Consider the following 13,515-nt stretch of genomic DNA (forward strand, 5'->3'; position numbering starts at 1 on the left):
TTACTGAGAACATTGTGGTTGACACTGTCCTTATTTCTTTTCCTTTAAGTTAAAGTCCATTTGAGAATGAAAACCCCCATGCTGACTCTCTTCATTACTTTCAGACCATAGGATTTCCCAATGCATAGAAAGAACCACACACAGGTGACCATGTTCACCTTCCAAGGATTCTTCAGCTTCCATGAACACCAGATCACACTCTTTGTAGTGTTCCTCACTTTGTACATCATAACCCTGGCCAGCAATGTCATCATTGTGACCATTATCTGCATTGACCGCCATCTCCACACCCCCATGTACTTCTTCCTGAGCATCTTGTCCACTTCTGAGACTTTGTACACACTGGTCATCATCCCAAGGATGTTGTCCAGCCTCACAGGATGGAACCAGCCAATTTCACTGGAAGGCTGTGCCACTCAAATGTTCTTCTTTGTCACTTTGGCCATCAACAACTGCTTCCTGCTCACAGCAATGGGGTATGACCGCTACATGGCCATTTGCAACCCCTTGACATATATGATTGTCATGAATAAAAAGGTATGCACCTACTTAGTGGGTGGGGCATGTGCCATTGGTCTGACCATGGCATCTGTACAGGTGACATCCATATTCAGCTTGCCTTTCTGTGAAGCAGAGGTGGCCCATTTCTACTGTGACATTCGCCCCATGATGAAGCTTGCCTGTATAGATACCACAGTCAATGAGTTCATCAACTTTGTTGTCAGCTCAGGAGTGATCCTGGTGCCTGTGGGCTTAGTCTTTATCTCCTACATCCTCATTATCTCTGCCATCCTCAAAATCGCCTCAGCTGAGGGGCGGAAAAAGACCTTTGCCACTTGTGCCTCCCACCTCACAGTGGTCATTGTCCACTATGGCTGTGCCTCCATTGCCTATCTCAAGCCCAAATCAGAGAATTCAATCGAAGAAGACAGATTACTCTCCATTACTTACACCCTCATCACACCATTGTTGAACCCTGTTGTGTACAGTCTGAGAAATAAGGAAGTCAAGGATGCCCTAAGGAGAGCCATAGGCAAAAAGCTGCCCTGAGCAATGGTGTGTTTCTCAAGCAGTCTTTGGGCCCATAAAACTTATTCACTGACCACAAATATTATAAACAGTCCAAGTGTACTAAACATAGTTGTCCCTGAATTTGAAGCAAAACTCATACTTCTCTACTACCTATAGCAGTATGGGGTTGAAAAACTGGGAACTGGGCAGGGCAAACACTGCCAAAAGAGAAAGTGGGCACTATATCCCTACTTGCCTGGTCTCTGGGGATCCTTGGTGTTTATTGATTGATTGAATGTTTAATTAATGCCCACACAGATTCATTTGACTTAACCAGAAATATCCATTCTCACTACTTAATTCATCCAGTGATAAAAGGTGGATTTTCTCCAATGGATTAACTAACAAATATCAATCAATCAACAAATATTGCTTGAACAATTATATGAAAGAAAATACAACCAGTGTTGAAATGGAATGTTGGGAAGGATTGTTCAACCACTCCTATTTGCTCCCCTCACCCTACTACTGGTTCATTGCCTATATAAATCTAATCTAAATGCTCTTTCTTTGATCCAGGAAGTTGTACAAAAGGTTCTACAATTAACTCTCTTCTCTCTCTTTCTCTCTCTTTTTCTCTCTGTTTCTTTCTGTTCAGATCTGGATTTCTGCCTATCTGTCTCTGAGTCTCTGTCTCTGACTGTCTATCTGCCTTGTCCTCTACAAGGTCTGTCAAAGAAAAATGATTAATGTTGTCTTCTGTGTTCTGGGCATATTTATTAAGTTTAATTGAATATACAAGCATTTCTAGGAGGGAGAGAGAGAGAGAGAGAAAATGTCCAAACCAATCACATGCCATTCCGTCCCATGCCATCAGACATGTCTCTCTATCCAAAGACAAATTGAAGTAACATTTATAATGTGTATAATCTTGAACAAGGAAAAGATTATAACATATTAAACTATATAGTACATTAGTAAAATACAGTTTGGGATTGACATTTCAGAACAACAGTCTCTATTTAATTTCTTCCTTGACCCAAGAAATGAGAAGGCCTTCTTCTTGCAATCAATATCACAATCCTTTCTGAATAAGTCCCTGAGACTGGTCACAAGAGGCCAATGACTTCAGGGAATGGCAAAGACTAATATCCAAACAGAACCAAAAAAAAATAAGTTTGGTTATTGCCCTTAAAATCCGTTTTCCTAAAAGAAAGTCTTAACTTTTATCCTATCCACTTTCCTAAAGGGAAAATTCTGAAAAAATTTTTGATTTGGATCTCTTAATATTTTCAGTTGAATTAAGAAAGGGGTTTTGATACACCTCTACTTCTCCCCTACCACTAGGGACAATGTTCTGGCAAAACACTTCAGTGTAAAATCTATCTTTCTTCTCCAGAGATCCTCCTCCTCCAACTGACTCTTCCCAACTAGATGTACTTATTAGTACATCCAGACATATTGTTTATAAAAAATAAACTGAATATTGACAGACTTTTCTATGTCCAGGGGAAAAGGCTTCAGGTTCCCATAAGGCAGAACCTATCTTGACATCTCATCCTTGATGAGCCTACATAGACTCACTCCCAGGGTATTGGCCTTGATCCATTAACCAGCTACCTCAACCCATGCTTCTACTCTTCTAGTCAGGGATTCAATCTAGTTATTCCTGGGAGCTATCAAGGCTGCTCTTTCACTCACTCCCCTCAATTCGCTGAAACAGGGGAGTTGGGATTCCTGGAGAAGGCATTAAAATTTTAAATGTTGTAAGTCAAATCTGATTTACCAATATGAAGATAATGTAACAGGTACCCACATTCTTGACCAATGATTTCACATGCCACTTTTAATAGAAATGATTACAAGCATCATATTCACTCAGCTTCAACATATCTGCACAGTATAGGATTTCTAACATGTCCATAAATGGATTAAGAGAATACCTAATTACAATAAATTGTACATAATTTGATACAATGTACTAGAGAGCATATCATAGAATGTAAAAACTTAGGACCTTAGGTATCATCTAAGCCAATCTTATTAGATTGATGAGAAAACTGGAGGTATTAAGTGATTTACCCAAAGCCATACAGCAATTTAGCGGCAGAAACAGAGTTAAGATTGTGGAGAGTCAGAATAATCTTTATGCACTGATGTGATCTTGTTACAGGGATAGGGACTAGAATAATAATTGCACTCCTCTAGGAAATTTCTGGATAAGGAAACTCCTCATACCAATGCAGGTTGGCACCTTCTTTTGAACTCATGGTTTTAGAGAGTTGTTAAGAGCACCAAGCTATTAAATGACTTGTCCAGGATCACACAACCAAGATGTGTCAGAAGCAGTTGATATCCCTTTGCTCAAAATATCTTCACAGATCAAACTCTTTTACTTGGCTTTTAAGGCTCTCCACAATCTGTTGCCACCCTGCAATATATTGCAAGACCCTTTCTACCCTTGACTTATTCAAAACTTTTGTCTTACTTTTTCACAATCTAGTGTTATTTTTATTGCCCCCAAACAAGAAAAAAAAACAATTTTAGAAAGTCTTGCAATTCAAAAAAAGATTTTCTCAAGCATGTTTGGGAAGACATTTGGGGAAACTCAAAGATTCTTACTGGCTCTTTGAGAAACTAATTCAAAAATGTCTATTTTGCTGCCTTTTTTCCCATTGTAAATATTCCTATAACATGCACAGTTACACCATAACTTGATGGTAATTCTTTTGCATCCAAAACAGAAAGCCTCTCTACTTTCCCAAGCTGTCATCACATCAGCCCTAGCAGCTGACATGCAATTCAAAAGAAAAAGGGTACACTAAAAGTCAAGTTCCCAAAAGCCAGCCTAAAAGTGATTAACTAGAGTAAAAACATCAAGAAGATCCCTTATGACCAACTCACTGTCTTCCCCCCAAAACCCTGCTCCTCTTCCTAATTTATCCATTGTACTACTTGTGTCAATAATATCAACCATCTTCCAAGTTACCCAAATTCTAATATTCAAGAATCGGAATCATCATTCACAAAAATCACAAAATCTTTAGAGTTGGAAAGGACTTCTAAAGTTATCGAGTCTGAATCTTACCTGAACAAAAAAAACTAAACTCTATATCACACCTTATAAATGGTCATCCAACCTTGGCTTAAGGAAAACTACTTCAAAGGTGCAAACTACCTCCTAAAGCAGCCCATTACACTTCTCAAAAACTTGAATTTTCCTTACATCAAGCTGAAATTTGCATCTTTTCAATATCTGATCATTGCTCCCACTTCTGCTTTTAGGGGCCAAAAAGTTAATTCTTTCCCCCTTAAGAGTCCTCTTACCAAGGGCAAAATATCTGCAGTTCCTTCAATCAATCATCATATGACATGATCTTGAGTCCCTTCATCATCTTGATTGCCTTCCTCTGGAGACTGTCTGATTTTTTAATGTCCTCCCTAAAATGTGGTTCCCAGAGCCAATCATATAATATGTGTATGAGGTCAAGGCAGGATGGAGTACAGTAGAACTATCATCACCTCTAATCTTGGACACTTGAAATCCTACTAGCTTTATTTGCTACCATATGTTACTGGTAACTCATGTTGAGCTCATGGTTCACTAAAACCTCTAGATCTTTTTTTTTCTCAGATGCATTGCTATCCCAGTCTTATTTCCTCATCATCATACTTGTGAAGTTAATTGTTTTGAAACCAGCTGGTTTGCTCAACTCTGAACTCATGTGAACAATTAGCTTCCATGTAGGCTATATTGAAAGAACTCATTTGGTTTGACTTCCCAACCCAGTTGGAAACCAAAAAATCAGCTGTACTCAGTTTGAATTTTTATTTGCAGACCAGCCAAGAAACATGCATTTTTAAAGCCAAACTTTCAATCTGAATTAAATCACTTAGCAAATGAATAGAGATACACATAATCACACATATTGTCAAAGGATTGTAATCTAGTGTCTCTAAAACTCATGCTACAGAATAGGGGGCAAAAAAATGGCAAAGTTTCTGATAAATAGCTTTGTCCTCCCCACGTCCACTACTCCAATACCTGGATCTCCATTCATCATATCCTCCAGTTTCTCCATCCCTCCACAGCCCACCTTATCTCAAATCCTCCCAGTAGGTTGATTGGCAGTTTGAGCATTTATCTTATCTTGAGGTATGCTATCTTGATCCACCTAAGCTCCATTAGTCAAAGTCTTAAAAAGGTTCACACACATGAATCTATCTTTCCTTTGTCCATCAGTGTCACTACTATAGGTAATGCCTACAAAAATATGACTTTGAAATGAGGTAGTTAAGGGTCAGCTAGGTGGCAAAGTAGATAGAGCACTGGCCCTGAAGTCAGGAGGACCTGAGTTCAAATCTGGCCTCAGACCAAACACTTGACACTTACTAGTTGTGTGACCCTGGGCAAGTCACTTAACCCCAATTGCCTAAAAATAAAAAAAAAAGAAATGAAATGAGGTGGTTGACTAAGAGTTCCATCAGGTGGTCCCTGAAGTTGTACATTTCAGAGAGGGAAATTTTCTGAGACTGCTCTCTAAAGGATGAGGTATAGTTGAGATGAACTATATATGTTTTTCCTCAGGAACACTTCCTTCCCATATTATTCATACAAGAAAAACAGGGCGACACTGGTGTGCCATTTCTTCCTCAGATGATATAATTATTTTTAAGGCATTGGAGAGTTATTCATTCTGAATTCAACCTTTGAATGAAGAGTTCATTGCTCCTGTGATGCCCTTTGACAACACGTTGACCTCTATCTTCTTACAAGGTTCTGGAAAGGAATTCTGGATTATCTTGGTATCCTGGTAATATACTCCAGCTTGCTGCCTTTAATATTCTTTCAGTATTTTGAATGAGATGAAGTTGGTACCATTCAATGCTGACCTTCCTGAGATGTTTACCAGGTTTGGATCACCAAGGCCATCATCTTGCTGACATTTCCACCTTCCCTAGGGAACTCTAAGCTCCCCCTAACATAAGGTAAATATGGATTTTGTCTAGAGGGACCCATTTTCTAATAGGCTGTAGAGCAGTGGTGTCAAACTCAAATAGAAACAAATCTCTTTTGGTATCATATTAGCTTTTTTTCCTTTAGTCATTTTTTCAGTTATGTCTGACTCCTTGTGACCTCTTTTGGGGGTCTATATTGCATTTTTACTTATTTTTTTAAATATTTCCCAATTACATTTTAATCTGGTTGCCTCATGATGGGCTGCAACCTCTGCTATAAAGGTTATATAATGCAAATGTCCATCATAAAATAATACAATTGTCACTCTAGATCCACTATCCAACAGAACAGGATATTCTTCATCTTTAATCCTCACTAGCACTGCTGCATGAGCCACGAACTCCAGAACCTCTAATTTAAGGAGAGAACTCAGATCAGAACATCTCCTCAATTCTCACCTCGCTGTACTACTTTTGGGACTTCTTTATCTTTTCCACCATGTGCTGTGTTGGTACCTTCCCTGATCCCAACTCCTGCTTTCAGTTTCCTTTTAGGTGTTATCTTCCCCCATTAGATCACAAGCTCCTTGAGGGCACAGATTGTCTTTCTTTTTTTTCATATTGGTATAACCAGTGTTTATCACAATGCCTGGCATATAGTAGGTGTCTAATAAATGTTTATTGACTGACCTTGGTCAGTTAGTCAAGGTTGGTGAGGCAGATATTAAAGCCTTTAGGACCTGAGATAGAACCTGTCCCCAAACCCATCTCTATCTCCTAATACATATCTATCTGCCTTCTGCTTCTAGCAAACCAGTACTGAATTTCTTCTTTTACATACACATGCACGTGACCATCTTGAACACAGGAAGAATATACCCCTGCCTTTTTGGCTGTGCTCTGTTTATGCTGTTCTTGCAGTGAGCTGACTATCTGTGGTCCCAAGTTTCTTTTCCCTTCTTTAAATAATGACTCTGCATGCTGATCCATCTTCTAGCAGGATTGTTTCAACCTTTTTCAGTGGAATTCAAATAATCTCTGTTGGTTTCCTTTTTGCTTATAATGGTCCATACCTAATGTCCTGGAGCTAGCAAAACCACTGTCTTCCATTTCCAACCTCTCTTTCTTTCCATTATCTTTAGTTCTAGATTCTTCATCACACACAGCAACTCTGAAAAACCAAGACATTTTCCTTGTTCTTCCCTTGTTGGTAAGTATACCTATAAGGATTAATTACATGTCAAACTCCTGCTCATTTAGATGAATCTGACATTGTTCATGTACTTCTCAGGCATTTCCCCTTTGATTATCACTCTTTCTAGAGGCACATTTCCAAGTGGAATATAAGGTTAAAGACCTTCTATCTTTCATGGTCAGCAACATTAAGGAATTGGATATATGCATCCCTGTGTACTCAGTAGCAATATGGTTTCCATTCAATCTCTACATGCACTCAAGCCCTATGACTCTGAATTGTTTAGAATAAATTTTTTAAAAAAGCATCTGTTAATCACTTGCTATGTGCATAATACTAACCTAAGCCATCAAAAAGTAAGATAGCCCCTACTTTCAAGGAGTTTACATTCTATTGAGGGAGACAACAGCTGCAAATCAGATGGGAAGGTCTCATGGTCCTTAGAGTGCGGGAGCAAGGCAGATGGCAATGCATATTCTTTCTTATCATTTCTGTGGATAATTATATCCATTTCTGGTACTGAATCATTTGAAAATGCCAAGGATTTTAGGGGCAAGAATTTGATCTTCTGGGTCTTCAGTAACTTTGCTGAGAAGGGAAGAGCTCCAGAACCCAAAGGTCACGTCTCCACAGCCCCTTCCCAACTGTGTGGGGGAAAGCACAGGAAGTTAAAAGTGAGTCCCCGAAAGTTCTCCATTAGCCTTTCTACATTTGGAATCAGACCCCTATTACTTTCATATTACTTTTGTGATATATCCTAGACAAGATTCAAGGTTTTTCTCTTCTGGGGGGTAAGAATGCCCAAAAAAGGACAAGAATTTCCAATAATGAGTCTTTGTAGTTATACTAATAATCTGACAGTTTACTTTCTATGACTAGCTAGTGCCAAGACAAAAGATAGTCCCTGCCCTCAAGGAGTTCATAATCTAATGAGGGACATAAGCAAACAGATACATACCAGCAAGCTATGTACAGGATAAAGAGGAAATAATTCAAAGAGAAGAGCCATTAGAATTAAGAGGGGTTGGGAAAGGCTTCTCGTAGAAGATAAGATTTTAAGTGGGACTTAAAAAAAAACATGAGGCAGAGATGAGAAGGAAAAGCATTCCAAGCATGGGGGATAGCTAGAGGAAAACAGATGCCCAGAGCTGAGAGATGGAGCATCTTGTTCTTGGTATATCAGGAGACCAGGGTCACTGGATTGAAGGGTAGGGGGTAAGACATTAAAAAAAAAAGACCTGGAAATGTATGGGAGCTAGATTTTGAAGGACTTTGTACACCAAACAGAGGATTTTGTATTTATCCTGGTATTCCTCAAACGGGTAATAATAAAAGGATTAAATAAGGGATCAAGACTCATTACTGAGTCTTTCTAATAATCATTTATGATAGTGACTCAGTATTTAAATAAAATGCACAACAGTATTACAATATCACTCCAGTAATAAACAACAAAACTTCATTGACATGTTGACATATAACAGTATGTTAGTGAATTTCATTTTAAAAGTTCAGTATCAAATTTGTAACTTTAAAAAAGAAAAAGAAAAGGAAATTATCTTCAACAGATCTCTGTAGTAGGCACGTAGCCTTGCAGTTTGATTCAATAAACAAAATGATAATCCATTAGTAATTGTTTAAAGACCCCACAAATCTAACACAACCCCTTTCAAGTGACTTTGGAATCCTCATTACTTCTTAGGTTCAAGGTACTATTTGTGTCAGCATCCATTCACATCTATAACTGCAATCCCTCAGCAACGTGATCTATGCCAGACCACACCAAATAACACATTAGGTCAACACAAGAGGCATTTTGTTAGAATAAAATAGCAAACAGGTAACATCTTTTTTTTTAAATCTCCCATACACAAAGTAGCACAACCGCACTCAGATTCTCATGTTGCCAGAATCACATTCCTAGGGTTGTGTTCCAAATGAAACATATAGCAGAATTCTATAAACTTAATCTGTCAGCATCCTGCTGTGCCTTACTTATTATACCTCTGAATGAGATGCTTCTCTATAGATCTCCTGCTACTGTTTCCAGAATTCTTCCCCACTGAGATACTGCTATCATTGACTGCTGGACTGGTTCTTCTCTGAGGTGATGCCCTCTCCCAGGGAGTTTCTTCTTCCTCAAAGGGAATTTTTTTCCTTACTCTGTTGCAATGCTGATACATTCTGTCAGTTCTTTTGTTAGTCAGACTCATAGTCATTCTCACAAAGCAAAAGTAGCCCTATGTTTAAGTTCTTTTTGTCAATTCCATTTTTCATTCACAGAAATTACCACAGAACCAATTGATATTTAGTTTGGAATGAATAATTTTTTTCCAGTTTTCATTATGTCCTGACAGTTAGAACCAAGCCCATGTGAATTTTCTTGGACCTTCACTTACAGTATCGGGGGGGTGGGGTGGAGCTATAGTAGAGCTGTCAGCCTCTGCCCTGAAATATTTAAAGCAACCCAATTGCTTTCCTTCTTACACAAACAAAAAGGTTAATGTGAATTTAAGCCATAATAAGAGCCATAGGATCTCAAAGGAAGGAGGTGATATCCCACCTGGTCTTAAATCACAGCCAGGCAAATCTAAAATATTTTGCTCCTTTTGGCATTTATTTTAGGAAAATGTATTGGCAAGAGAACGCACATTCAAAAAGGGAATCTTGAATGGTGAGGAGATTATAGTAGATCCATTGAAGGAGTTGAGAATGTTTAGCCTTAAAGAAGAAAAGACTGGGATGTGGAAAGAGTATGAGATCAGCTTCTAATTATTTTAGCAAAGGACTTAGGATAATAAATTGCAGTTATATTACTAGAAGAGATCTCAGAGATCATCTAATCCAATGCTCTTGTTTTACAGAAGCAGAAACAAAGTCTCAGAGATAATAAACACTTACCCAGGTTCACACAGGTAGCATATAATAGTCAGGTTTTGAACTGATACCATCTGACTCATATTCCAATGTCTTTCACCAGAATTGTTCTACTTGATCCAAGGTGGACTAGATGGAACTGTAAAAAATTGAGGAGAAATGGCTCAATGGAGGAAAAAATACTTCCTAACAATAATTATTGAAATGTAAATGAGCTGCATTTGGGAAGTAGCAGAGTTCTTCAAGGGGAAATTTGATGATTACCTGTCAGCAATATTTATACAGAGAATTCTAGTGCAGATACAAGTTAGACAAATTGATTCTGAGGACTCTTTGAATTCTGGTATTCAGGCAAGTTTACAAAGTAACACCTTTTAACCCAGCAATACCACTACTAGGTCTGTATCCCAAAGAGATCAAAGGAAAAGGAAAAGGACTCATATGTACAAAACTGTTATAGTAGATCTTTTGTGGTGACAAACAATTGGAAATTGAAAGGATGCCCATCAACTGGGGAATGGCTAAACAAATTATGGCATTTAATTGTGATGGAACACTATAGTGCTATAGAAATGACGAGCAGGATGGTTTCAGAAAAACCTGGGAAGACTTATGTTGAACTGAGGATCACTGAAGTGAGCAGAACCAGAACTTTGTACACAGTAACAGCAATATTGTATAATGATCAACTATGAATGACTCAGCTATCCTCAGCAATACAGCAATCCAAGACAATTCCAAAGGACTTATGATTTAAAAAAAAATGCTATCCATCTCCAGAGAAAGAACTGATGGAGTATGAATACAGATCAATGCATTTTTTTTTACTTTCCTTATTTTTCTTGTCTTTTTTTTGGGGGGTCTCTATTTCTTTTGCAATACAACTAATGTGAAGATACATTTTGCATGACTGTGCAGAGGTTTAAGGTAGAGGTTGGGGTGCTAGGACCCCAAGAATTCCAAGGTAGAGTTGCCTGGAATGAATCCACACACTCAAGCTGCCTTTTAGTCAAGGGACAGTTTATTTTAATGCCAATAGTAGCGGGTGAAGTTCCATTGGGGAAGTTGAAATATAATGGGAGTGAATCTAAAGCTTATGTAGAAAAGGAACAGGGAAAGGAATAATTAGGTAATCTAAGGGGTCCAGGTGTCTTGGCAGCAGGTGTCAGTGATCTATGGATGAGAAAATGTAGGGAGTTTTACAGCGCTAACTTTGCAGAGATACAGACATTGAGAGAGAAAAGACAGGGGTTTTTTTGTTTGTTTGTTTAGTTGCCAGAGGCATGGACTCTGTGATCTGATACCAAGAGAGTTCTTGAGCCATCCAAGGACAAAAAATCCTTGGGCCAAGCACCCCATATCTGTTTCAATAAGAGAATGTGTTCTGCAACAAGAGAAAACTTTCTCACAGCACAGGTGCCTCCTGAGAAATTGATCTTAGGGCTTGGGCCCAAGTACCCCATCAACTGCACATATATAATTATATCAAATTGCTTGCTTTCTCAAGAGGGGAAAGGACAAAGAGAATTTGGAACTCAAAATTTTAAAAAATGAAGGCTAAAAATTGTTTTTACATGATATTGGAAAAATGAAATGTTAAAAAGGCCATGCTTGAACCCAACGAAAGGTTGAGAAAATGCAGTATGTTCCCTTCAGTTCAGAGACAGAGAACTATGGGTGCAAAATACTGTATATACTGCTAGTTTTACTGAACTACTTTTTAAAAGCTTTTTTCTTAGTAAATCTATGTTACAAGAGAAGATTCTCTGGGCAAGAGAAGGTAATCGAAATATATTCAAAAACAGAGGTGATATAAAATCAACAAAATATAAAAAACAATACTCCCGGGGGCAGCTAGGTGGCACAGTGGCTAGATCACCGGTCCTGGATTCAGGAGGACCTGAGTTCGAATGCGGCCTCAGACACATAACACTTACTAGCTGTGTGACCCTGGGCAAGTCACTTGACCCCGTTGCCTAGCCACAAAAAAAACCCCAATACTCCCATGCAAAACTATAGTTGGTAGTACATAGCCACTTGTGACCTATCCCTACTGAAGGGTCCTTTGGGGGCCATTTTGTCTCCTCTCTTCACTCTTGACCCTCCCGTGAAGTAGTAATTGTAACACTAAAAAGTAAACTCCATGAAGGCAAGGACCATGAGATATTAGCACCCTAAATACAATAGGCATTTAATAAATAGCTGTTGAATTATTATTGTATATTAAGACTGTAAACTAGGAACACCTTTACTAAGTCTGAATCAAGAAAGTGGATGGATCCAGCAGTGAGGCTGGGACAAGTGTAAAATGTTCTTTAGATCCAGTTGGTATCAATTTTAACTGCCCCACTAAATAGAACTAAAGCAGTTTTTATTTTTTTCTTCCTGGGATCTACACTTTATCACTTCTGTGCTATGAATTTCTTTCCATTTACCTTATTTTCTTTAGTCACTAGCAAAACTGGGAAACCCAGTTTTTCTGTCTGGTTGTTAGTTCAGCAGAAGAGACAGATCAGGACTAACTACCAGCAGGCTGTGGGCCTGTCTAATTGTAAGGAAAGGCTAATTAGTCTAGGAAGCAATGCTAGACATAAGGGATTAAAAGTAAAATTAGTGATAAAATTACTGGGATCCACACATTACCAATTTTTTGCTACAAGCTTCTCTTCATTTGCCTTATTTTTGTTAGTCACTAACAATGTCCTTTGTGGGAAACCCAACTTTTGTCTTTTACTAGTCCAGTAGGAGAAATAGATCAGTTGAGTCTTAGGAACAGGAAGCCTACAGCTATTCCAAATATCCCTATGGAGGGCACACTCCCTCTCTCACTCTTAGGTTGCCTATAGATAGGGAGGGGAAATGGAAGATCCCAGTGTCCTGTGATGGTGTTGGAGTAGCTTGTCACACTACAGATAGGGAGCTGTATATGTTGGAAAGAGAAAGAAATAGAGCCAGATAGGACCCACAGAATAGCACAAGAGTACAATACTGGGAGTCTGAGGCCAGCAGGTATCTTTCTTCCTTGGAAGACTCTCGTACATCTGATTGTGTGTGAACTACATGACGTTTTGGAAAGAGAAAATACTAAAGGATTTCCAGAAGTAGTCAAGATGCTTCTGCTAATTTTTTTATTTTATTTTATTTTTAGGCAGTTAGGGTTAAGTGACTTGCCCAGGGTCACACAGCTGGTAAGTGTCAAGTATTTGGTCTGAGGCCAAATTTGAATTCAGGTCCTCTTGACTCCAGGCCAGTGCTCTATCCACTGCACCACCTAGCTGCCCCTGCTAATATTTTGATTAAGTCATTTCTATGGTTTTAAAGTGCTTTCCTCAAAGCAGTACTATGAAGTAGTTTATGCAAATATTAGTATATTCATTTTATAGTTGTAAAAACTGGGGCTAGGTGAGGTTAGAAAAGCAAAAGGGCTTAGTGATTGGTCATGATAACAATGCAAAAGAAATTGCTATTAGGTT

The 13,515-nt window shown here is 38.5% G+C and overlaps 2 protein-coding genes across 3 annotated transcripts in view; one reads left to right on the plus strand and one right to left on the minus strand.

The window, feature by feature from the left end:
• LOC110201862 (C-reactive protein-like) overlaps positions 1-13,515 on the minus strand; it is a 132,477-nt gene that overhangs the window by 53,074 nt on the left and 65,888 nt on the right. For both annotated transcript variants that reach the window (XR_013487280.1, XR_013487278.1), the window contains exon 3: positions 10,067-10,181. The gene's annotated coding sequence lies outside the window, so the exon portion shown is untranslated. The remainder of the gene's footprint in view (positions 1-10,066; positions 10,182-13,515) is intronic.
• Positions 121-1,001, plus strand: LOC110201861 (putative olfactory receptor 10J6). The gene is given in 2 exon segments (XM_020977735.2): positions 121-954; positions 957-1,001. Coding segments are annotated over 2 exon segments (879 nt in total).

The sequence above is a fragment of the Phascolarctos cinereus genome, unplaced genomic scaffold, assembly GCF_003287225.1.
Source record: "Phascolarctos cinereus isolate Bilbo 61053 unplaced genomic scaffold, phaCin_HiC Scaffold_5;HRSCAF=322, whole genome shotgun sequence".
Lineage (NCBI taxonomy): Eukaryota > Metazoa > Chordata > Mammalia > Diprotodontia > Phascolarctidae > Phascolarctos > Phascolarctos cinereus.